This window comes from Babylonia areolata, chromosome 18, assembly GCF_041734735.1.
Source record: "Babylonia areolata isolate BAREFJ2019XMU chromosome 18, ASM4173473v1, whole genome shotgun sequence".
Lineage (NCBI taxonomy): Eukaryota > Metazoa > Mollusca > Gastropoda > Neogastropoda > Buccinidae > Babylonia > Babylonia areolata.
This window is the reverse complement of record NC_134893.1, coordinates 39,673,598-39,699,642: the sequence shown is the minus strand read 5'-3', so window position 1 is coordinate 39,699,642 and position 26,045 is coordinate 39,673,598. Positions and strand designations below refer to the sequence as shown.

At 41.9% G+C, this 26,045-nt stretch overlaps 1 protein-coding gene across 1 annotated transcript in view; it reads right to left on the bottom strand.

Moving 5' to 3' along the window:
- Window positions 1-23,711, bottom strand: part of LOC143292764 (isoamyl acetate-hydrolyzing esterase 1 homolog) — a 28,320-nt gene extending 4,609 nt beyond the window's left edge. The window contains exons 1-5 of the mRNA XM_076603314.1: window positions 23,586-23,711; window positions 18,592-18,647; window positions 17,386-17,605; window positions 9,012-9,099; window positions 1,573-1,691 (exon numbers count right to left, since the gene is read on the bottom strand). Of these exons, the coding sequence (XP_076459429.1) occupies window positions 1,573-1,691; window positions 9,012-9,099; window positions 17,386-17,605; window positions 18,592-18,647; window positions 23,586-23,672 (570 nt within the window). The 5' untranslated portion in view covers window positions 23,673-23,711. The remainder of the gene's footprint in view (window positions 1-1,572; window positions 1,692-9,011; window positions 9,100-17,385; window positions 17,606-18,591; window positions 18,648-23,585) is intronic.
- Between the last annotated feature and the right edge of the window lie 2,334 nt (window positions 23,712-26,045).

Here is a 26,045-nt window from a genome sequence, read left to right as displayed (position 1 = left end):
TTTTCCACTCCTGAAAAAAAGATACTAGCTGCATTACCTCTGCACACAAAACTGGAGCCGTTGCAACAGATGTATATAGTCTCAACAGGGAAAACACTTGAAAAAAATGTTTGTGTTTTAAGTATAAAATGTCTGGGTGTATGTTGCCTAAATTTGACTAGCATTTTGATTTTATGTGTACATCAGGCAGTCTGCTATGTTTTTTCTCCCCTCCTGTTTGACTTATGTGGAGTATAAACAAAGCCAGATTTTGTCCTGTTTTGGTTAGCAATAAATGTGTCTATAGTTAACTCTAAGTATGGTATATTCTCAAACCAAATCAAATATAAAAAGCAAGGCTAGGAAGGATGGTAATTATTTAAAACATGAGACCTTTCTAGTCATACTATTTATGATGGATGATGTAAGGTGGGTGAGAAGTAAAAGGTCAAGGTCATCACTTGGCAAAATGAAAAAAGCTTGAAGCTCATGTGAATCCACTTGACCAAACTTGGTATGACTAGCCATAAATAATGACAGCATGATTCCCACTGAAATTTAAGGTCAAAGGTCAGGGTCACAATATGGCACATGATTACAAGCAAAGCTTCTGGATACAAGTGAGAAAAGGTCTTCAACACAATCTTCATCAAATTTGGTACAATGATAGGATTGGTGATCCAATGGTGTCAGGTCAAGGATCAAAATTCAAGGTCATAACATGGCTTAAAGGAAAAAATTGTAACTTACACATATACATATTTTATTGCACTATATTTCCATCAGTTTGCAACACACACTCACGGGTCACAGTGCACTTCACCCCTTTCACTCACTCTCACACACCCATGCGGGTCCAGTGATTCATGAAATGAATGACATTTTTCCACTCCTTTCATCAATCTCTCCTTCCTACCCGGAGTAAGTGGGTGGTTTGACAAGTTCAACTCTGGATCAGCCACAGAGCTATTCTTGGCTTTCTGTTCTGCTTTCTCTCCTTTTATTGCAATGTCCCGCTCTTCAATGACTCCCACCCTCCACCCTCCCTGCGAATCATTACTGTTGCTTTCATTCTTGTCAAGTGAACCTGCTGACAAGATTTTGTCACCAGAAGCACTAACTTCAAGGACTTGTAAAGCTGTAACATTTTGGGTGGCAAAATCATAGTGTTTTTGCAACAAACTACTGTTTCAAGCCACTAGGGCCAGGTTGTGCTTTGTTATCCACCATTCTGAAAGTGTATTCCTAAATTTATGAGAGAGGTATTGACAATAACATCCATAGGGAGTATGATTGGCTCCTTCTCCTTAGGGATGATAAAAGTATACATATTAAGCTTCCTGACTGGCAGATACTGGGAAGCATGTGAAAAATCTTGAAATGACATGGATGTATATGTATGTCCTGGGGCAAACAGAGAGAAACAATTTTTGCAGATTGTGTGTGTGTGTGTGTGTGTGTGTGTGTATATATATATATATATATATATATATATATATATACACACACACACACACATACATTTACATAATGGGGCGCTGAAGAGGTCAACAGTTTCATCATGCTTGACAGAATCATACCTCCCACACTTACTTGTGCCTTCATCATGTTGGAAAAGAGGTCCACTTGCTTGGTGCCACATTCCTTAGCTACGGCCATGACTGCCTTGGCGTATTCCCCAGTCGTCTCATTGGTCTTTGTCACGTCTTTGCCTGTTGACACAACATACACAAGCAGATGTCAACTGTGTGTTTAACAATACTCATATATTATCTATCATTTCCTACAATGAAATGACACCGAGGATGTTGGTAAGCAAAAATATGCATGCCATAAAAATGTGAACACACAAGCTGCTCACATTTGTGTTTGTAACTATCATTTTTATTCCCTGTCGTAAACTGACATTCTAAGATGCAAGACTTAAGAATTCCAGAACTGTGTAAACACAAAAATTGCTACTGCCTACAATGCATACATTTAATAAAATAAATAATGCTGCATTTTCTGATTCCTGTTTGCTTTCAGTTTGGTTATAACCAACCTGAAAAGGAACAGTAGCATCAGAAAATTGTAGCATGTTCCCTGCCATTGCCACAAGTAACAGAGATAAACTAATCTGCTGCATATTCTGTTCCAATGTAATCCTCTCTGAGTCTTCTTCTACCAGGGAGGCACAATGCTGGATGACGGCCAAAGAAGTGAAGGCTATTTCACCCATCTTGGACTACCCAGTCTTTGCTTGCCATTTGCAGAGAAAGGCTCCAGCACAAGAATCAGCTCCCAGACATTTAAGACCACCCTCACACACATCACACCAACCCCACCTGTACATATGCATAAGCACCAACTGGAGACAAAGAACTGCTGAACAAAAACTGACACATTAACAGGAATATATTTTTTGGTTCAGCTGACTCTAAGAAACTAATCTTCTGGAGGTCTAGTAGACTTGGCAGAGACAAGAAAAAAGTCAGTGCTGCATGTGACATTGATATCAGAACAGATCCAGATTTTTACCGTATGATTATTGCCGCAGATTTGGTTTCAAGGGGACATGGAAGAGAGACACCCAGGTCTACATATGTGCTAGTGCCTATGTGCTAGTGCCTGAACCCTCTTCATGTGAACATGTATGCAAAAGACAAAATACAGATGTTAAAGATCCTCTAATCCATGTCAGCTTTGAGTGAGTTATTGAATTGAATCATACCAAGTATGCAGAGCTCAGAAAATGGATTATGGCTGCCTGTATGGAGGGGTAAAAAAGGTCATACACATAAAAGCCAATTTGTACATATACGAGTGAACTTAGAGTTGTAGCCCACAAATGCAAAAGAAGAAAGATGTCACTGATTAGAAAAATAGTAAAGAGTAATAAGCAAATGCTCACACCCACACACCTACATACATGCACATAAGCAGACACTCATGAACACTTGTACACACACACACACAATGTATACACACGAGCGTGCACACCCACGTATACACACACACATTGCACAAGCATGCATACATATACATACAAACGCTCCTCACTTGGATGTATGATTGTGATTCAGTGCCTATGCTGTTGTTTGAGCTGATGCTTGTAAATAGGAAAAATAACGAAAATTAAATTTTTTACGTAATTATCACAGACATTATTGACGGACTTCTGCAGTTGCCTAGCCATGGGTATGCAGCTAACTTGAGCTCATATATAGCTTTTGATGTTACTTCTGTTTTGTTTTTTTGTTGTCGTGTGTGTATTCATGTTTATTTGGCTATATTCCATGGTGATGCTGAATATGTTGAATGTGATTGCTGTTTTTCTGCGGTATCCTATTTGTTTACATGTTTGTGTGTGTGTCACTTCTGGTAAATGGAAATAGCACTGGCTGATTTTATATGAAGAAAAATATTTTTCTTTGAAATTAGACATACTTCTTCAAAGCTTGACCTGTGTGATAACATGGTGCAACAAACATTATTTGAAACTTGTTACCTTGCTAAAAAATACAAAAAGACCAATTTGAGTCAAACTCTTACTATGACAAGTGATAAAGATACTTTTCAAATATGTACATTTAACTGTAATGGATTAAATGACAACCACGAAGGAGAGGTGTGTTTGATTTCCTTCACAACCAACATTTTAATATATACTTTTTGCAAGAAACACATTTAAAGGAATATTCTGAAAATTTTATCAGAGCTAGTTGGGGATATAACCTCTGGCTGGCAGGTTCTGATACAAACAAGAATGATATCGCTATATTATTCAATAACAACTCAGAGTATAAACTTCATACAGTATACAGAGACCCTGGTGGAAGCTTTATTGTTATGAACATTGAATTTTTGCACAGACATATTACATTGGTAAATGTACAAGGTCCAAGCAGTGGTGACTGCCCACAGTTCTTTGATAGAGTATCAGAGGAAGTTAATGAAATTGGTAATAGTTTAATTATAGCCGCAGGTGACTGGAACTGTGTGCTTAACATGAAGTTAGATGTGAGAAATTATTCTAGTATTAACAAATAATAAAGAGTGGTGACTCTCTCCATTCACAAGGTACACAACTTCAAGTCAGTGCTGCTGTAAATAAAAGGTACACTGTAACAAACCCAGACACTTCCTCAAAAAAGGAAGTGCCGGGCCTTTGCCTTTTCTGTCTTTGCTGCTGTGTGCATATGTCAAATGATCGGTATAAGGATAGGCCTGGCCATTTGGCAAAGTAACCATAATGAAAACACTTGTTGACTTAATTATTTATAAATCTGCCAGATCCTCCAAAACAGTTATTGAAACAGATAGAGTCAGAAATGTTACAGTTTTTATGGAATGGAAAACCAAGTAAGATAAAGAAGACTGTTCTGTTCCAGGAATATGAAAAAGGTGGTTTAAAGATGTGTGAAATATTTTCTTTTCTTGCAGTATCAAAGATTAGTTGGCTGAGACGCATACTGTCTAACTCGAACATAACAGATTTCTTTCATAACTTGTATCCAGACTTGAAACAAATGAATGTTCTAAGGGGAGAATATACCAATGTTTTAATGAATAGAATAGATAATCCCTTGTGGAGAGATGTTATCAAACACTACTAGTACTACTGTTCAAAGTGTAAACCTGAGGACTGGAAATAATTTTTATCTGAAAAGATACATTATAATGCTAACATTACAAGAGACAACAAAATAGTTTATATGAAGGAATGGATTGATGCAGGGATAACTAACATCTTCCATTTAATGGATGGAAATGGAAATCTTCCTTTTGATGAGTTTAAACAAAAATATGCTACTGTCACAAGGACAAACTTCTTAACATTTACTGGAATTATTAGAGCAGTCAGAAAACATCAAGAAATATTTACTTACATACAAAATACAGATAATGGGGGTGATCAAGAAAATATAGCATGGTGTCATATCCGAAAGGGTAACAAGGCAGTGAAGTCCATATTACTTAAATCTGATACCATTCCCACAGCTGTGAGAAAATGGAATACCCTATACATGGAACTTGAGAGGAAAAACATCTTTCTCCACCCTATCAAAACAACAGACACACAACTGAGATGGTTTCAGTTCAGATTACTACTTCGTATTCTACCTACTCAAAAATTCCTTCATATATGTAAGCATGCCAACTCCCCACTTTGTAATTTTTGCAGTCTAGGAACACAAACAATCCAGCACCTCTTTTGGGACTGTCAGATTGTACAACAGTTTTGGATGGATTTTGTATCCTTGTTGCACAACAGATGTTGCCATTGTGCAAGATTAACACTAAGAGAACAGCTCATTTTGTTAGATTGTGCAAAAAATGCAAAGACAGATAAAAGCTTAGACTTCATATCAACTGCAAAATTCTTCATCCATAAGTGTAATATACAAGGAACAACACCTACAAGAGAACATTTTATTAACTGTTTGAAAATAAGATTCGGGTTAGAAAAAACATTTGTCCCCCACTCTTGGGAAATATGAAGAATTCTGTTCAGCATGGCAGGTATATATGCCCTTGATTACTTAAGTAATCAGTTGATATTTAGTGCGTGGGAACAGAATAGTATAGCCCATCTCTATGCAATCCAACACATAGTATCATAACTGATTTGTATGATAATGAATATGCCTCTACTTGTAGCTGTGGTACACAGCAAGATTCAGCCAAGTAGAAACAAAAACATACACAGTTTTGTAATTGATGTTGTCCATGTGATCATGATATCTGTGCACTCTTGATGTCATGTGTTGCAATGTCTTGTATTCTCAATATTTGAGAAGTTGGAATATTTAGTTTCAAAGAGGCGTCAAAGCATAGGGACTGATCCATTTAACAGATCTGCTACACCACATCTGCTTAAAATATTTCTTAAAAAGGAACCAGATGTCTGATCTAAGCCTAAACCCAATGTGCTGGTCAGACCTTGTGAGCATATCCTAGTTTTGCAGAAAATATTGAAATAAAATGTAATCAAATAAAGAAACAAACAAAAAAAATCTATATATATATATAAAAGGAAAAAAAAAAAGAAAGAGTAATAATACTGATGCTGATAATGTAAGAGGAATATTAAATTTTATGGTAAAAAAAGTAAAGTGCTCAATCCTGTTTACCTAAAAATCAAAGTACTGTAAATACTGATCAATTGTTCACACACATGTAAGCAGCTCACAGAGAAAAATTAAAATGAAAACAAGGATGTTTTTTTTTTCCACATTATACATATTTCTGTGTTGGTATTCTGGTGATTTTCGTTTACTCGTGTTTGGTATTAAGACAAGTGCTTTGGTTTAAAACCTGGCTGCAAACTTCTGACAAATCTGAGTTATTAGAAAATCAGTCACTCCCAGCCATTAGAAATGAGAGAAGGCTTGCACAATTTCGTAAAATTACAGGTTAAAAAAAAAAAAAGTTTAAAAACAACAAAAAAACCAACAAAAAACAAAAAAAACAAACCTGCTCCTCCTCACCCTCCCTCCTAAAAAAACAACCAACCCCCCCCCCAAAAAACAACAACAACAACAACAACAAAACAACAACAAAAACATCATTGATTGTAAAGAAAGAAGCAAAGGCATGAGTGCAACCAAGCAATATGCTGTATAATGAAAGCAGCTGCTGGCATTAATAAGTCCACCTCTTGCAACATGACAGAAAACATGACATTAACTTTAATGAAACCACAGATGTTGGGGCCACTTGTGACAAAGCATGCAGCTAATGCAGCAAGACTGGGATCGTCATTGCAGAGAGCAGGGAATTCATTAAGTGTTGTCCATTGATTTTGTTCTACTTTCTTTCCTTCTGGCTGTGTGTGTGGGCTTCAGCTGTCACAACCATTTATTTCCATCAATGGCAATGCAAATGAACGATCATTTCAAAATATACATTGTGTTGAACTATTTGGTTTTCAGGTGGCTACATGTAGCGTATGTCACTGTCTCCATACCCAAACATCTTCAAATCAATCGATGGATGGCCCTAGTGGTTGGCGAGGCTCTAAGCACCATGATTTGATTTGATTTGAAGAAATCAATGTGGATTACATGACCTTTAATGTGTATGTTTGATCGTCTGCACATAAAACAAGTGAACAAGAAAGATGGTTAATGCAAAGGCAGGGCTCTACATCCAACGTGTACTGACAATGGGGATTTGGGGGAAGTCCATTCTCAACCTGCTTTGAGTTGTTGGGATTTAACAACAGATCTGGCCAACTCACAGGAGGGATGTTCAAGGCTGTCATCACTGAACTATTTTTCCCAGCATTCAGGTCATGATAAACCATGACAGCTGATGCCATAATCTTGACTGGTAACTGCACCTGACTTTTGGTGGGTAATAAGTGGAGATTTTTCCAATCTCCCACATCAACTTATGTGCAGACCTGCTTGTGCCTGAACCCTCTTCGTGTGTATACGCAAGCAGAAGATCAAATATGCACGTTAAAGAATCTGTAATCCATGTCAGGGTTCAGTGGGTTATTGAAACAAGAACATGCCCAGCAAACACACCTCAGGAAACGGAGTATGGCTGCCTACATGGCGGGGTAAAAACTGTCACATGTAAATGCCCACTCGTGTACATATGAATGAACATGGGAGTTGCAGCCCATGAACGAAGAAGATGAAGCAATGCATTATTGCTGCTTTCACCTTAGTTTATGGATGACTCTGGCATGGACAGTAATCTCCTCCCTTTTTCTCATCAAATACTTTGGGATACAGCCACAGAAAAGCTGTTACCTTGCCATGCACACACACACACACTACTTCCTGGACATTCAAAACTGGATAACTCTAAATATATCACAATCGAACGTGGACAAGACCAAAGCAGTCGTCATCGGAACAAAAAAAACAACCCCTCTTCCATCACAACTGACACAATCAAACCTGGCAGTACATCCAGCCCTTTTTCCAGCTCAGTCAGGAACCTTAGTGTTTTCCTTGACAACGCACTATCCATGTAAAAATTTATCAGTCAGACCTGTCAATCCTGCTATTGTCATGGTAAAAAAATGCGGTGCATCAGTTCTATTCGGAGATATCTGTCCACCGATGCAACATCTAAACTTGTCATTTCTCTCATGCCTTGACAACTGTAACTCAGCACTGTCTGGTTTGCCTGCTTTATCCATTCAGTCCCTTGAGCACATACAAAACTCTGCTGCCCGACTTGTTCCCAGAAAGAAAAGATCTGAACTCATCGCTCCTCTTTTGCAATATCTTCCTTGGCTCCCTGTCTCACACAGAATAAAGTACAAGATCAGCAATCTTGGTTATCTCTCTTCCTATCTCTGTGGCTGCCTTCACCTCTGCACCCCATCTCGCTCTCTATGATCAGCTTCGGACCCACTCTGCATACACATACACAGATTCAAACACTCCACTGTCTGCTGCCGTTTTTTGTCAATGGACCTTGCTTGTGGAATGAACTTCCTCTTTCGCTCTGCCAGGTCCCCACACTCAGCTCTTTCAAATCTGACCTTAAAACCCATCTATTTCCAAGATAGCCTCCTTCCCCTGCCTCTTCTTTGTCTTCAGTTTATCAAGTTCAGAGTTATGCATGCATGTGTATGACTGGTTTGAAAGCGCTTTGATTTGTCTCTGCACAAGATTTAGCGCTATATAAATACCAATTATCACTATCATACTCTCTAGCTGCTGAATGCACACCTGTACTGTGGTTGCTGAATGCACACCTGTACTGTGGTTGCTGAACGAACACTGTGCTGTGGTTGCTGAATGCACACCTGTACTGTGGTTGCTGAACGAACACTGTGCTGTGGTTGCTGAATGCACACCTGTACTGTGGTTGCTGAACGAACACCTGTACTTTGGATGCAAAATGCACACATGTACACTGGCTGCTGAATACACACTTGTTGTTGAATGCCTACATTAAATAAAAAAGTAAATCAAAAAGAAAGTTTTAAGCCATGAAGGCCTTGCCTCTTGTTATTTATGAGAGAGACACAGAGAGAGAGAGAGAGAGAGAGAGAGAGCACTGGAAACGGATGAACCAACCTTTCTTAATGCACTCAATTTTCCATGCCTCAGCATTGAATGAAGGTGGTGATATAAGGATGATTTTGTCACGACTAACTCCAACAGACTGTGGAAAAACAAGGATAGAAGTCATATAAACAGGAAGACATACTCTTCTCACACATACTGACTGAAGAATGACATGACATAAAGCCATCATCACTTTATGAACATTATTTTATCACTCACATAATATACTCCGACCCAAGATCACAGATTTATAAAAACTTGTTCATTTTATTGCTCAAAGAATTTAACTGATGACCTATCTCTCTCTCTCTCTCTCTGTGTGTGTGTGTGTACGTGTGCGTGCGTGCATGTGTGTGCGTGCATGTGTGCGTATGCGTGCGTGCATGTGTCAAAAAAGTAGTGATATCTGACACAAATAAGGAACAATTTACAGCAGATGTCTAACCTGGATCATTTACCATGATCTAAATAATCCTATGTATAGCATACCTCTGTATACAATTACAAAACCACTACAGCCTCATTAATGAAAAAGGACAAGTCATTACTACTTTTTAGATAAAAAATTCCTACACTTAATTTCCAATTTAACTGCCGTTGGTCACGAGCTTCACATGTACAGCCACACCCAATTCTGTTCAATGCTCTCTCAGTACCAACAGTCCACAGAGAGCTATCAATTCAAATAACTAAGTGGCCACCAACCAAAAAAACCACAAAAAAACAAAAACAAAAACAAAAAAACCCCTTCAAGTGCAGCAGAGCCATAGTGCTCACTCTGATTCACATACATGCAGGACACAATCTGTTTGGCTCTCTGCTGAAGACAATAATGACTTACTGGCCTAAGTTGCAGTGTCAGACTGAATGAGCATCCATTTGAGTTCAGACTGCCTGCTTACGACCCTTCAACAAAACAGCCATTCATCTGTGGATTGACAGGCGCAATAGCCAAGTGGTTAAGTGTTGGACTTTCAATCTGAGGGTCCCAGGTTCGAATCTTGGTAACGGCGCCTGGTGGGTAAAGGGTGGAGATTCCGATTTCCCAGGTCAACACATGTGCAGACCTGCTTATGCCTGAACCCCCTCTGTGTGTATACGCAAGCAGAAGATCAAATATGCATGTGAAAGATCTTGTAATGCATGTCTGCGTTCAGTGGGTTATAGAAACAAGAACATACCCAGCATGCACCTCCCCCCCCCACACACCCCCTGTCCCCTGAAAACGGAGTATGGCTGCCTACATGGCCAGGTAAAAATGGTAATACATGTAAAAGCCCACTCGTGTATATACGAGTGAACGTGGGAGCTGCAGCCCATGAATGAAGAAGAAGAATCTGTGGATCCTGAAGACTTGATACAAACTCATCACTGTTGTGGAAGTGGTGGGGTAATCAAAGCTAAGGTCATCCTATCCGCTGGACATGAAGATCCAGAGAATATGAACTGGAGAAAGACTGATGGCTGTTCTGCTGCTGTATGGAAATCCATTCAGGTTTGAGACCATGTGGCAGGGCTGTGCTCTATGCTTCCTTTTATAACAGACCTCAATGTCTAACAGGCCTGACAGACCTGCAGTGTCTGTCAGGAAACTTGAGCAACACTAACAGTTTCAAAAAGTATCAGTTTCTCAAGGTGTCAGTGTTTGGACAAATCTATATATGTTATACATCTGCTAGGCAGATTGCCTGACTAGCAGCATTACCCAAAGCGCTAGTTGTAATGTTCTCATATTGAATTATGTCCATTATTGTTAGTTCCCTTTAACTAAGAATTAGAGGTCACGTGATGAACCGGAAACAGCCGGTCGTAATTCGGGCAGACAGCATGACACTCCATTATGTTGAAATAAATACTAAAAACATCTAACAAAGAGACTTCGAGTGTATGTGTACTCTACATTTGGCGACGAGTGAGTAACCGAACACCGCGCAATGGGAGAAAACGAACAAAATGCAGCAGCAGCAGTCAGAACTGTTGCAAACATCTCCGTGCCGCCCGTGTCTCCGTTCGACCCACATGGTGATGTTGCTAGCGTTTTTCAGCGTTGGGAAAGATGGCTTAGAAGCTTCGAACATGGTGATGTTGCTAGCGTTTTTCAGCGTTGGGAAAGATGGCTTAGAAGCTTCGAACTTTTTGCTGACGCTTCAGGATGCACTGACGGAAGACAGAAGAGACAACTTTTGCTTCACTGTGCAGGTACAGAAACCCAAGAAATATTTTTCACGTTCGACCCACAACCGCCAGAGTATGAACAGGCAGCAGAAGCACTGACGAACTATTTCAAACCGGCAAAGAACCTCCCGTACCTCCGTCACATGTTTCGTCAAGCAAAGCAGAGTGACAATGAAAGTGTAGCACAGTATGTTACCCGACTTCGTCAACTAGCCAAGGACTGTGACTTTGGCGATGGCACAGCCGACTTCATACGTGACCAAGTGATAGACAAGTGTGCTTCTGACAAACTCCGTACTAGGCTACTAGCAGAAAAAGACTTGACACTGGAAAAATGTCTGTCCTTAGCCGCTTCCAAAGAACTGTCAGAACAACAGTCCCAGTTGATAGCAGGTGAAAGAGAAAACGTATTTGCAGTCAGACAAAGTAGTGGCAGAGGCAGAATTGACAGAAACACTGACAGTAGCAAATACAGAGGTAGTAGAGGTGCAAACAGTAACGCTAGTAGCAGTGTGAGTACCCACTCAAGTATCAAGTGTGGCCGATGCGGACGTGCAGGACATAAATCTTCTGAGTGTAGATGTTCACAAAACGTGACTTGCTGGAATTGCAATTTGAAAGGCCATTTTGCTGCCCAATGCCGCAAACCAAAACGAGAAACAACTGAAGGCCAACGAGGTCAGCGACAAAACAGAGGATGAGCTGGAAGGAAAAACCGTGGTCGACTTCACTTTGTGGAGGAACAACAACAACAGTCATTGTACTCGGAACAACAACCATCATCGGACTCGCAGTTGAGCCAACCCCCAATGAGGTAACAGTACTGATTGAGGATGAACCCATTAACATGATCGTGGACAGTGGCGCGTCGGTCAACATTCTCAACTCTACAGCAGCTGCCAAACTGAAGCAACGAGGTGCCGAATTCGAGGAATGCAAGCGTACACTATACCCCTATGGATCACCACCGATAACAGCCAAGAAAATGGTGAAAGCAGAAATCCAAGTCGCAGGAAAACAACCAGTCACAGCTGAGTTCTTAGTCATTCTGGGTTCTCAACCGCCGTTGCTAGGACGACAGACGTCAGAAGAGCTTGGGATCCTGCAAATTGACGTGAACTTCATCCAGAAAGACATTCTTAGCAAGTATCCTGGTATCACTGAAGGCATAGGCAACCTCAAAAACGTTGAAGTGACTATACATGTAGACAAAAGTGTACCCCCTGTTGCTAGAAAACACTCGCGAGTACCGTTCCATCTCAGGAACCAAGTGGAGAAAGAGCTTGAAAAACTTGAAAAGGAGGATGTCATAGAAAAAGTGTCAGACTCATCGACAGAATGGGTTTCAAGAATAGTGACTGTACCGAAGCCAAAGAAACCAGCCGAGATACGACTCTGCGTAGACATGAGAGACGCAAACAAGGCAATCATGAGGACACGTCATGTCACACCAACGATCGAGGAGCTGGTCACCGACTTACATGGCGCAACAGTTTTCAGCAAGATCGATTTGAGATCGGGCTACCATCAACTGACACTCAAACCTGAATCCCGGGGAATCACAACGTTCTCTACTCACTGTGGACTATACCGTTACAAACGTCTCAGTTTTGGCATAAATTCAGCCGCAGAGATCTTCCAACACACCATACAAACTGTGATAGCTGATGTAGCAGGTAGTCGCAACGTCAGTGATGACATCATAGTTTTTGGCAAAGACGCTGAAGAACATGATAGGAATCTGCACAAGCTACTCACCACTCTCCATCAAGCTGGGCTGACCGTGAACAGTTCCAAGTGCCAGTTCAGAAAGAAGGAGATCGAGTTCTACGGATTCATCTTCAGTGCCGACGGACTCAGACCTGACCCAGCAAAGGTTGCCGCGCTCAAGGACGCCGTAGAACCTCAGAACAGCTCCGAACTCCGTTCATTTCTTGGAATGGCGCAGTACAGTGCTAGGTTCATTCCGAACTTTGCAACCATCACAGAGCCTCTCCGTCGTCTCACCAGACAAGACGTGCCATGGAGCTGGGGCAAAGAAGAAGCTAGAGCTCTGTGTGCCGTGAAACAAGCACTGTGTGAGTCAGCAACCCTGGTGTACTTCGACACCAGCAAGAAAACTGTGATACTGGTGGACGCCCGCCCTGTGGGCATCACCGCTCTTCTTTCTCAAGAAAACAAGCCAGTATGCTACGCCAGCCGGGCCCTGAGTGAAGTAGAACAGCGCTACTCTCAAACGGAGCGAGAAGCGCTAGCCATCGTATGGGCCTGTGAACATTTTGACATCTATGTTCGTGGCAGCAGCTTCACAGTGGTCACCGATCACAAACCACTAACCACCATCTGGAGCAAGCCGTCACCCCCCGCCAGAATTCAAAGATGGGCCATGCGACTTCAACCCTACAAAGTGGAGGTCGTGTACAAGCCAGGCAAGGACAATCCGGCAGACTACCTTTCAAGACATCCAATCCCTGGCACCGTCTCATCCAGAGAGGAGAAAGCAGCGGAAGAATTCGTACAGTTCGTCACCGACACGAATACCCCAGTCGCCATCACCACAGAAGACATCCGGAGAGCAACCACAGGTGATCCCACACTGGTGAAGATCATGGAGTTGGTCCGAACAGGCCGATGGCACACATGCCCACCAGACATGCAGGCGGAAACATTCCGAGCATTCCGCAACGTCAAAGACAGTTTGAGCATCAATGCTGAGCAAGACATCTTACTCCAGGGAACACTAGTGGTCATTCCGAGTGCGCTACAAGACAAAGTCATCAAGTTAGCTCATGAAGGTCACCAAGGTATCAACAAGACCAAGGCGCTCCTACGCTCAAAGGTATGGTTTCCAAACATGACTACAAAAGCTGAGAAGGCCATTCGCGAATGTATTCCATGCCAAGCAAACACCAACAGGAGAAACATGGAGCCACTTGCCATGTCTGAACTCCCCCCAGGACCCTGGCAGCATCTCAGTATGGACTTTTGCGGACCATTACCAAGTGGCGAGAGCCTTCTGGTAATCCAAGACGAATACTCCCGGTATCCAGTCGTCGAAATCGTTCGCAAGACAACCATTGACTCCATCATTCCAGTCGTGGACAAAATTTTTGCCGAGTTCAGTTTCCCAAAAGTGATCAAAACAGACAATGGACCACAGTTCTGATCCGCTACATGGAAAAACTTTCTGACACAGTGTGGCATCAAGCATCGCAAGATCACACCCTAGTGGCCAAGATCAAACTCGCAAGCAGAGACGTTCAACAAACCGCTTCTGAAATCAATTCGTTCTGCCAAAATCCAACACAAGAACTGGAAACAGGAAATGTATGTGTTTCTTCGCATGTACAGATGCACACCACACGCAACTACCTGTTTCTCGCCGTACTACCTGATGTTCGGACGAGAACCGAGAACCAAGATGCCACAGCTGCACGAACCGTCGAGCAGCCCAGTCGACAAAGAGCTACGACAGCGAGATGGTGATGCCAAGAAAAGGATGAAGATTGCTGCTGACCGTCGTCATCACGCCAAGCCCAGCAGAATCTCCGCAGGAGATAAGGTCCTGGTTCGTCAGGCCAAGCAGGACAAGTTCTCCACTCCCTTCTGGCCTAAGCCGCTCGTTGTCACAGCGAGCAAGGGCTCTATGGTCACTGCCCTCAAACCCGATGGCTCTACAGTGACCCGCAACGCTGCGATGTTCCGGAGGCTTCCTGACACGACACAGCCCGCGATGCAGGAGGACGAGGCCCTCACCGAGGATGAGGACATCCCCAGCGACGACGTCATCGCCGCAAGAGCAGCTGTCGCAGAGGACATCATCACCAGCAACGGCAGTCGCATCAAAACCCCACCCCGCAGACTTCCCAGTTCCCCGCCCGTGGCCATACAGACTGAGAATTTAGTGCCACATCCCAGCCCCAAGCCCCAGTCAAATTCCAAACATATTCCCCAGTCACTCCCCAGTCCAAAGCAGCCGAAACCCAAACCCCAGTCGCAACCCCAACCCCAACTCCGCAGGAGCAGTAGAAATGTCCGCAAACCAGAACACTTGCAGGACTATGTGCTAGATCAGTAACCGTCATGGACTATCGCTCCAGCATCTCTACCATCAGCAGTACCCATATACACCTGGCTGCTGATAACATTGGATTTACCTGGTCATCAAATTCTGTGTTCTTCATTGTGGTGCGTAGTTAGCTAGGTATAACCCTAGAAAGGCCCTACTGGCTCGGTTTACCTAGACCATAACTCCAGCATAGCTGTGGAGTTATAGAGTAGGCGCAATTATTTTTTGTTTTCATTTATCATTGAGATCACTCTTTTCATTCAAATAGGTGGAGGAGAAGCTGATAATCATTACGCATTACAGGCAAACAAAATAATGAACCTGGTGATTCCTGTTATTATCATGCACTTCAACAAAATAATACTTTGCACCAGTAAACACTAGATTAGTGTACATGTATTTGGTTATGTTGGTTTGTTTGATGAGCAATGGAACTTGACTCGATGCTGAATCTATTGGACTATGCCAAGAAGGCTTCGTTTCATTTTGACATGGCTACGGAGACTGTTTCCAAAGACAAACCTTTCTTTAATTTTAACTTCAAGTTCAAACGTTGATTCATATTATTTTTGGACTGAGTGTGATAATTCATTTCATGTTTAAAATAACTGAATCCTATCATTTATAAAAGTCTCTTGATCAAAGTTTCAATGTTGTTAAAGCAGGAGCTTGTTCAAGCAGGAGCTTGTTTTCTTTTTCTAAGTCAATTCAATTTAAATTTAAATCATATATTATGTAAAGTTTTCATTCAATGTTGGGAGGGATGTAATGTTCTCATATTGAATTATGTCCATTATTGTTAGTTCCCTTTAACTAAGAATTAGAGGTCACGTGATGAACCGGAAGCAGCCGGTCGTAATTCGGGCAGACAGCATGACACTCCATTATGTTGAAATAAATACTAAAAACATCTAACAAAGAGACTTCGAGTGTATGTGTACTCTACACTAGTCAGGCCTTGAATGCATGTATATATTTGAGTATCTATCAGAGTGGATTTCTTCTATTGAAATTTGCCAAAGGACAACACTTGTGTTGCCTTGGGTTCTTTTTCAGTGTGCCAAGTGTATTTTTGGTTTGATTTTCTAGTCAAACTTGGGAGAAAAGACGAGACAGGGAATCAAACCCAAACCCTGACAGACACTGTATTGGCACATAAGCATCACAACCATTTTGCCTCCTTCCTTCTGTCTTACAAACACATCCATAAGATGATGACATCTGGCTGTGTGGCCCTGGGAGAATGATACACTTCAGATGAAGTTTGAATCCATGACCTTTAATCCGTCAGTCTGTGACTTTCATTATACTGACTGTCATTCAATGCTGCATCACCCCGATTAGAAAGATCTCACTGTGATGCATGCGTACCTTTTTGACCATGTGATTTTGAACCTCCTCCGTTTGTGGGCTGCAACTCCCACGTTCACTCGTATGTACAAGAGTGGGCTCTTACGTGCATGACCATTTTTACCCTGCCATGTAGGCAGCCAAACTCCGTTTTGGGGGGTATGCAAGCTGGGTATGTTTCCATAATCCACCAAACACTGACTTGGATTACAGGAACTTAATGTGCGTGTTTGATCTTCTGCTTGTGTATACACAAGAAGAGGATTCAGGCACAAGCAGGTCTGCACATGACCTGCGAGACTGGAAAAATCTCCACCCTTTTACCCACCAGGCGCCATTACCGAGATTCGAACCCAGGACCCTCAGATTGAAAGTCAAACTCTTTAACCATGCAGCTATTGCACCTATCAGATTTTGAACCAAAATAAAACAAAATCAAATTTCTGATCAAAGTACACTTTATATCTATTCATACATTTATCCTTTCATACAAACTGCACCCAAACCTTATAAAACTGCTGCTTGTGTGGGCAGCCAGTTTGGCCATGTGTCTGACCCTTGTTCAAAGCCACAAAGAAAACTGGAACCTGAGGGAAGTGTTGCATCTATAAATGTTTATATCTTCCTGAAGTAAGTTTCTGACAATCTTCATTTGTTGACTTAACGCCTGTTGGTATATAGCTGGGAGATTTTATATATCCTTCCCTGAACAAAACAAAATTCAATAAAATATTGACTTTATAACCATGAAGAGAGAAGAGTAACAAGTCTGAAAGCATCGATCCTTACCATCAAATGCTCCACCATGTCTGTCAAAGTCTGCTGGAATTCTACCAGAGGAACATGTTGCCTGGGGTTAGTTTCAAAGTTGTTGGCATCATTGGCCCCAAGAAAAATAGTCACTGCTGCAGTATTCTTTGCCAGGTCTTTGCTGACAAGCTGAGGCAACATGTGCCCACACCAACGTGCATTGTAGCCAGAGAAGCCTCGGTTGATCACATCACATTTTCTGAAGAACAACAAACAGTAACAGATTTACTTTGGCTTTATGTGTCAGGGGAAGAAGGAGGCAAAACAGCAAGTTATACATCTTTTAATAATGCTGTTACCCTGCTGCAGACTATGGCATTGAGAGAACAATTGCTTGGAACCATAAACCTTTATATGATCAGAACATAATAATCATGTCAAATATCAACAACAATCTGTTCCTGTGACAGAAAAATTCAGCACTAATTTTATTATTCTATTCATGCATTTTTCACACAGAGAGACACAAACACACACAGTAAAACATATCCAAAACAATATACCTTATAAAATGTACTGGCAGCATGAGCATTATCTAAAATACAAGTCTGAGTAAGTTTCAGTTTCATACAAAGTTTCAAGGAGGTGTGAAAATGTAAGAACTGATCCATATCCATATACACTACACCACATCTGCTTGAAAAAAAAAGAAAAAAAAGAAAGAAAAGCAAGCAGGAAATGGACCCAAAGTGCTGGGTGGGTCTTTAAAGCCTATCAAATGCTAGAGGAACAACAGAAATCCCCAAATAGTCATACACACAAAACAAACCCAACCAAAAAAGAAAAGAAAAAAGAAAAAAAGGTCAATAAAAAAAACAACAACAACAACACATGAAATACATATAAATAAAACAAAATGGGCCTCAAAATGGGCCTCAAAGTCACAAAGCCTAATCATATATATATATATATATATATTATATCATCAATCTATTCCTGCTAAGCTGTTCATCTGCACAAAAAACAACAATGTTGCATAAAATTTATCATTGTCAAAGTACATGTCAATAGCATTTTTAAAATACCCCTTCCTTTTCCAGCATATAAACAATTTCACAGTCATCAATGACACATCCAAGGACTCCACATGCACACTTTTCCTGTGGTCTTGGGCACTTCCCAACTTTGTTGGTTACTTTGTGTGAGGCAAAGTTAATGTGACAGAGCAGAAAAGCACTGGTTTACCTCTGCAGGTGATCTGCAACAAGAGCTCCCCAGCAGCCATCAGAACTGAAGCTGAACTGAAAAAAAAAAAAAAAAAAAAAAAAAAAAAAAAAAAAATCTATAGCAGATACACTTTCTCTTTCATGTCATGTCTACACTTTCAGATAATATCTTAAAGTCTTAACTCCCGAGAGCAAGGTTTCGGTTGCGCATGCGCACTAGAGCCTATCCATAAAAGGGAAAGGGGCGGAGTTTATCTATAAAAAGCGCGAGCACGTGTCCGGTAGAAATGTAAACATGCGGGAGGTGAAAGCAAAACAAAGACCGACTCACTGTTAGCGGAGAAAGATATCCGTGTACTCCTGCCACACCTGCTCCCAAAACCGAAACTGCTTCCTCTCCAGCACTCTCACTTCAGACTGGCGCCGGGGGTTACGAGCGTCAATCACAGTTTTTGTGGAGGTCACTCGCCGGCTGTTTATGTGATCATTCCAGTCCAAGAAAGGTTAGTAGATCGTCATATTTCTCTCCGTTTGCATGTTTTACAAACAATGTGGTCGTTTACGGTTGCCAACGTCTAGGGGCTGTCTGCATGCTTTCCAATTCTCACCGGACAGTACCACGTGCTGGTGCTATTTTTATCTGACAGACACGTCTAGCGCAAACACAAACGGCTCTAGCTCCGCCCCTTTTCTCTGCATTCAAATTTTGTATTACGTGTAGCTGACACATTTTGTACTTTCCAAAGTCAATTCAGGTCTAGATTGGAAGCTGCTAGGCAAATCTCGCTCTCTGCCATAAATGAAGCCAAACCGTAGCTTTATTAGGCTTTTATTTTGAATAAACCTTCACCGACGTCACAGTGTCAGACTCTGGTGAGAAACTGGCTTGATTCAAATCGCCCGCCATTTATAGTCCGGTTCAGGCTTTAAGATCTGCCTACTGTTAAGTCTATACTTGAGTGACAGTCAACCAAAATTTGTGTACTTTCAGAAAAAAAAAGTGTGCTGGCATTACAGAACTTCTGTTTTAAGGTCACCTAGTTCCTCACCTATTCTGCTTTCACTATGGTGTGTGCCCTTTCCAATAGCTCACTCACACTGTCATAATCACCTGCAGTATCAAGTGGTTTAAAAATAATACATTCTGTGTGTGTATGTGTGACATTTTATTATATATATATATATATATATGCATATTATTGTGCTTGATCGAAACATTTTGTTCAAAATATGCAAAAATCATACTGGTAGGCAAGTCTGTTTCCTTAACACCTTTCACATATTCTGTCAGAGGTACAGTTATCTCAAGTCTGTATCCTGATCATGATCATTATATCATTTTATCTTGGGCACACCAACATTCACTCTCACATAACTGCCATTATTTTATTACAGGTATTCTTATCATGTTTTTCATGACTGACAAATTCTCATCCTTGACATGATTGATTATTTATTCTAAAAAAGAACTCAGCATGATCGTGATGACTAAGCAACATGACTGATATAAATTATCATTACATATATTATTTCATTCTAGACATTATAAAAGTTCTTAGCAAGACTGACTGGTGGTATTGCATGCCATCAATGCACCCACTCCCACATCCTGTTTCTCAGTCATACCAATGTACAACATTCAGCAAAAGGTTACAGACAATACTACTATTGGGGCTCTCTCAACACTGTCCAACCCGTAACATGGTGAGTGTAACTTATGGAATGAAAGCCTGTGTTTTAGGTGAGCATATATATGAGCATATACCTAAAATAGTAACGGAGACTGAAACTCAGAATTCCCAGACAGCTCATGGTGTTCACAGCACAGAGGCAGAAATGGTGAAATTTATCAAATACTTATTTCAATAAAAAGAAAAGATGTCACCAATCAGTAGTCTTACTGTTAAAAAAGGTGGACTTTCCGTAACATGGATAAATCAACTTTCTGCAAGAAAATGTTGACTTATCTAAGGAGTGGATAAGTCAACTACCGCAAAAGACTACAGAGAGATGATGAAAACTATTATCTTTATTGGTCCCTAAAGGTTCAACTTATATTCAGCTGTACATGTTGATATATGTTGCTAACAGTAAGAACAACAACAGCAACAACAACCACAACAACAACAACAAAAAAAAAGAAGAAAAAAAAAAGGGTGTTGTGAGAGAAATCGTGGGATTGTGAGAAAACGTGGGCATTTCCCTCCCACATTTTCTCTCAATTGTGTGAGAAATCCTGGGATATCCCCCTTATCTTTATCAAAAATATTTCCTTTGTCATCAGAGTCTTTCCCCAATGCAAATCTAAGAGAAAAATGAGAGAGAGAAAAAGAAACAAGAAATGCGGAGGAGGGGGCGGGGGCAATGATGACATTCATGACAATGATAGTGGTGTTAGGCAAGACATAAAACAACAGATGGAGGTGATGCACAGTACTTGCTTGAAATAAAAGTGTGAATGTATGTGTATGTCAGTGAGTGGGTGGGTGAGAGAGAGAGAAAGAGAGAGAGAGAGAAAGAAAGAGAGAGAGAGAGAGAGAGAGAGAGAGAGAGAGAGAGAGAGTGTGTGTGTGTGTGTGTGTGTGTGTAACAAGGCTGTACTCTACGCTTCCTGTCATAATGATATCCTGGCGTAAACCAGACCCGAGAGATACAGACACTTGCAGTGTTGGTCAGGTAATTAGAGCAAAACACCCAACGATGCATCCTTGAAGTGGATGACACTCGACTGTGTGGCCCAGTCTCCCCATTTAAGCCCACAGTACACTCAACTCTGGGTAGAAGCTGGCCACAGGCCAAAAAACCCACCTCTACTGGGATTTGAACCCACGTCCTCCAAGACGTCAGTCTGCGACGCTGCGACACTAACCACTTCACATCGGTGGCTGGTAACATCTTTTTTTCTATCACATTTATGTAGAGAGTTGAATCATTTTGATGTTATTCCCAACATCCCTCAGGAAAGATTCAGTTCAAGTCTTATCATATGATATGATATGACTTATAATATGATTTAGTAATACACATTGCCTTAATTTCGTCATATGCTTTTGATTCCGATGTTGAATTTGAGGTTGATGCATTGCAGTGATCCATCTTATGTGAAATACAAAAATCACATGTGGTTCAGTGTCATTACTATTGATATCTTCACTAATGGTACTGTCATTATCAATATCATCGTTGTCATCATCCTCTCTTTCTCATTTCTTATCCTGTCATTTTTCTATTAAAATTTGTATTGGGAAAAGACAAGAAACCAGCTGCGATGATAAAGGAAATATTTTTTTAAAATAAAAATTAGGGGGACTTCCCACGATTTCTCATTGTGAGAAATCGTGGAGGTGCGCCCAATGCTTTCTTGCAAATGAGAGAAAATGTGGGAGGGGAACGCAATTTCTCACAAACCCACAATTTCTCTCAAAGTGAGAGCAATCATGGGATCATGAGAAATTGTGGGCTTACAGATGTTGGCAGATTATGGTGATCAATGTGCTCTCCCTGTGGAAAGCATACCCAGCATGCACACCCCTGAAAACGGAGTATGACTGCCTACATGATGGGATAAATAAAGGAGGTCATACACACAAAATGGTGCATTTCTGTGTGAGTGTGGGTATGCATGGCTAAAGTCTGGTTGAATGATACAGGATCGAAATGAATGATGAGCCCTCAATGGCAGCTGTCAGTCAGCTCTACCCATGCAGGCAGCCTGTCATGCAAATGACACCGTGTTTGTAAACTGCTTAGAGCTTGGTCTTTGATCGAAACAGGCACTATATAAGTATCCATATCATATCATAATGCCATGTAGAAAAACCTGCTGTGGCTGAAGCATTAGAATGTGTGTGTGTGTACGTGTGTGTCCATGCATGCACACGAGCAGTCTGTGTGCAAGTGCAACGTATATGACTGTCCCAATATAAAAAAATCAATAAAAAAAAAAGAAAAAAGAGAAAAGAACTAAAAAAAGGTTATCCACTGGTTCATATAACAGTGAGTTACTGGGGCAGATAATGCTTTTGTCATGGGGAATTTAACTTTTTAATATAAAGCATCAACTGTTGCATGCATTGTTTTATCCTATTTCACTTTTCAATTTTAGTATCCTAAATTATGGGACCATTTTAAACAAACAAATAAATTTGCAATTCAGTGAGAACTGACATATAATGTTCTTGAACTTGTGCTTGAGGCCAGTTCACTGTCAGGATTTCAATCCTGCATGCATGGCAGTATGTAAATCAACTCTGTGGATCTTGATTTAGGCTCTGAAACAAAACAAAATGGCCCACATCATAACCGACACAAGTTCATTTCATTTCACTGTTATTAACTTTCCTTTGAATCGTGGGGGGCAGGGTGGGGGGTCGCGGTGGTGTAAAAACGTGACAAACTGGTCAGTGGCTCACTGAACTGACGATCTTTGTGGACCTGGTCAGTTGGCTGCACATTGGTGTAACGAATTAATTTTCATCAAAATGAAGTACAATAACCCTTGACGGCCGAGTATCAATCATTTGCCAGGTATTCGGAATGCAGGAGAACATTACAATAATGTTCAGCCCTCAGTATCTTTCTCGTGCAAGCCTGTGAAATTTCCATTTAAAATTGTTGCTAACAAGTAATTTCATCATTTCAAATGTATCGTGTATGGAAATGTTCGGGGAAAAAAGTAGAGACTCGAAAACCACGGAAAGTGGGTCCCAACATCCACCAAATGAAAATACGCTTCAACCGTGCACAAACTGTCGTTAAAACAGGATACTAAATATCCCTTTTTTTCAAATAATCTTTTTTTTGTGGAAGAAGGCTGGGGTTAGTACATTCAACTGTTTCCGAACTTTTGCGCCTGATCACCTATTTTGACGACACACACCAATATTCTTGCCGGGTAACTTAGGGCAAATAATTATTGGCTTCGGGGTTGTAAGAGACTGTCGGAGGCATGGCAATGACATTCACGGCTTTAGCCAACAGATACAACTTCAAAACTTCATGAGCAAACAGTACCTGTGTAAGAGAGTCCCCCAAAAGGATGACTTTGGGCCAGTTAACCGCTGCTGCCATGACTGAGGAGGAAAACCACCGACGGAACATGCAGCCAGCCTGCGCGCGTTCGAAAGGCGTGATGTGCACTGTCGGCTGCTTTGATGGCAGGGAAGTCACGCTGTCCGAATATATTATTGTTTTTGCAGCATTTATTACTTCCCTTGTTGATAAGCAAATCAATCCTGTCAGTGCCATCGATAAACCGAGGTCCGTGGGTAGTACGCACTTGGCGCACTGCTAATAAAATTCTGTTGAAGAAATCTTCTCTAATACAGTGATAGGTACACAAATATAAGTTTTGCATGCACTCGAGGCCTGAATAACGCATTAAGTCATGCAGCTGTTGGTCACTGATCTGTACTGAGCTTAAAAGAGCTCGATGCTGATCTGTCTAGTAGACGTGGAGTAGCGTGTAGATTTGTCCGAATTACCGAGATACATGTATATCACTATATTATGTTTACATCTGTCCGAATGCAGTGACGCCTCCATAAGAAACTGAAACAGAAACCACTTGTAAAGTTTTAAGGCCGGGAACTGAGATGGGAATGACGGGGTGGGGTGTGAGATGGGATTTATAACACTGCACAGACTGCAAGTAGGAGCTGTTTGTTGTTGTTGTCTCATTCGTCATTTATCAGATGGAAACCCCGTCTCCTCGACAAAGGCGGCAGTACCAGCGTTGCAGGTCCTCCACTGAGTCCTCCGTAGAGCCGGGATTGGGTCGGGCCAGGTTTTCTCTCGGAGCGCTTGGTGGAACTGGCAGGACTGCAGCAGATGTTTTGTCTGGCTGCCTGTTCTGCAGCGGCACTGCTCTGTGTCAGCGATACGGAATTTCGTGTATAGGTGGTGTTTCAGGCGGTTGTGGCCTATCCTGAGCCTGAAAATGGCTACCTGCTCTCGACGAGTCAGCAGGTAGTACGGGTCTGCTCTGTTGTGGCATGGATGCTGCTGCTTCCACTTGTTCTGCAGCTTGGCCATAATGATGATCCTGGATTCAGAGTAGTTGGTAGACATGTCCAGCTGCTCTTTCGTAGTGCCTTCCTTTGCCAGGGAGTCAGCAGTCTCGTTGCCAAGCACGTCAGTTGCAGTGGGAGGGAATCCACTGCAGGCTGACTGTGTGACTTGTGCAGAGGGAAGCGAGAGAAGAGGACAGATAAGTCGTTGAGTTCTGGATCTCTGTTGGACCAAAGGGCCTGCCGCAAGATGGACAGGGCGTCGGTCAGGAAGACAACGTTGTGGCTGGCATAGGGGCTGGCCTCGATGTGGGCTGCTGCTGTTTTCAAGGCTTCTGAAGTTCTGCTTCGGCTCTGTAATTGGTGGAATACAGGCCGGTAGCGAGGCAGATCTTTTCTTCTCTGCCTCCTGGATATTGAACATAGACACCTGCCCCTCCGTTCCGAATGGCATCCGTGTCGCAGAGCCGTCAGTGTAGACATGAGTCCAGAACTCTTTGGGGAACTGGGTGTGGAGGTGTTCAAGGATGAGGGACTTTAATTCTTTCAGGGCCGCTTTGGGAATCTTTGGGGCCAACACCAGGGATGCTGCACTGGATGAGGGGAGGGGTTCCTTCACTCCAGGCAGGGACGGCAAGACACCGTGGTATCACTTTGGGGGCATGGTCAAGGATATCCTGATGTTGCCGTTCTAGGATCCTGCTCTGGTGTATGAAGCTCCCTCTCTTCAGCCGTCCTTTAGTTGGCTGGGACAGTCTGTCCTTCATGGGGTGGCCTTGCAACCTCTTGAACTTGGCAGCCTGGGTCAGGAATTTGGCGTCTCTGTGGTCCTCAAGGGGCTGGAACTCTGTGATGGTTTCAAGCCCCTGAATTGGCCTAGACCTTATGGCCCCTGTGATCAGTGATGCGGGAGCTGTTTGAAATCTGGCAATTTAGCTCCAAAAGCATATGTACAGTATTTGATAAGTCTGCGAATTTCGCAATAGACCAGTCAAATATCCTGGTAAAAAGAAACAGATTTGAGTTTTACGACTAATAACCGAGGTGCGCGCGCGCGCGCGTGTGTGTGTGTGTGTGTGTGTGTGTGTGTTGCGGAGTTCAGTTTTCAACTTGGGGGGAAAAATCCACGTAATTTATATTGGTCTAGCTTCTTTTGAGGATATCACCATTTTAAAAACATCAAGATGAACAAGTGAACGTCTGATATGGTTTACCATCTGCTCTCCTCTTTTAGTGGTAGTGGAAGGCGAGGGTTCAGAAGAAAAAGAAGAAAAAAGAAGAGGTTTGAAAGAACTGAACTTTTTGAAGGCTTACACTGCAGTAACAGTAGCAGACTGAGGCGCTTTGGCAGATTCTATCAGGTGTGGACTTCTGATCCAGTGTTCATCCTTGATGAGAGATTGAGGCCCCATTCTGGTGTGATGTTGTACAGGAAAGGCACTCCCCCATTCCCCACACCCATACT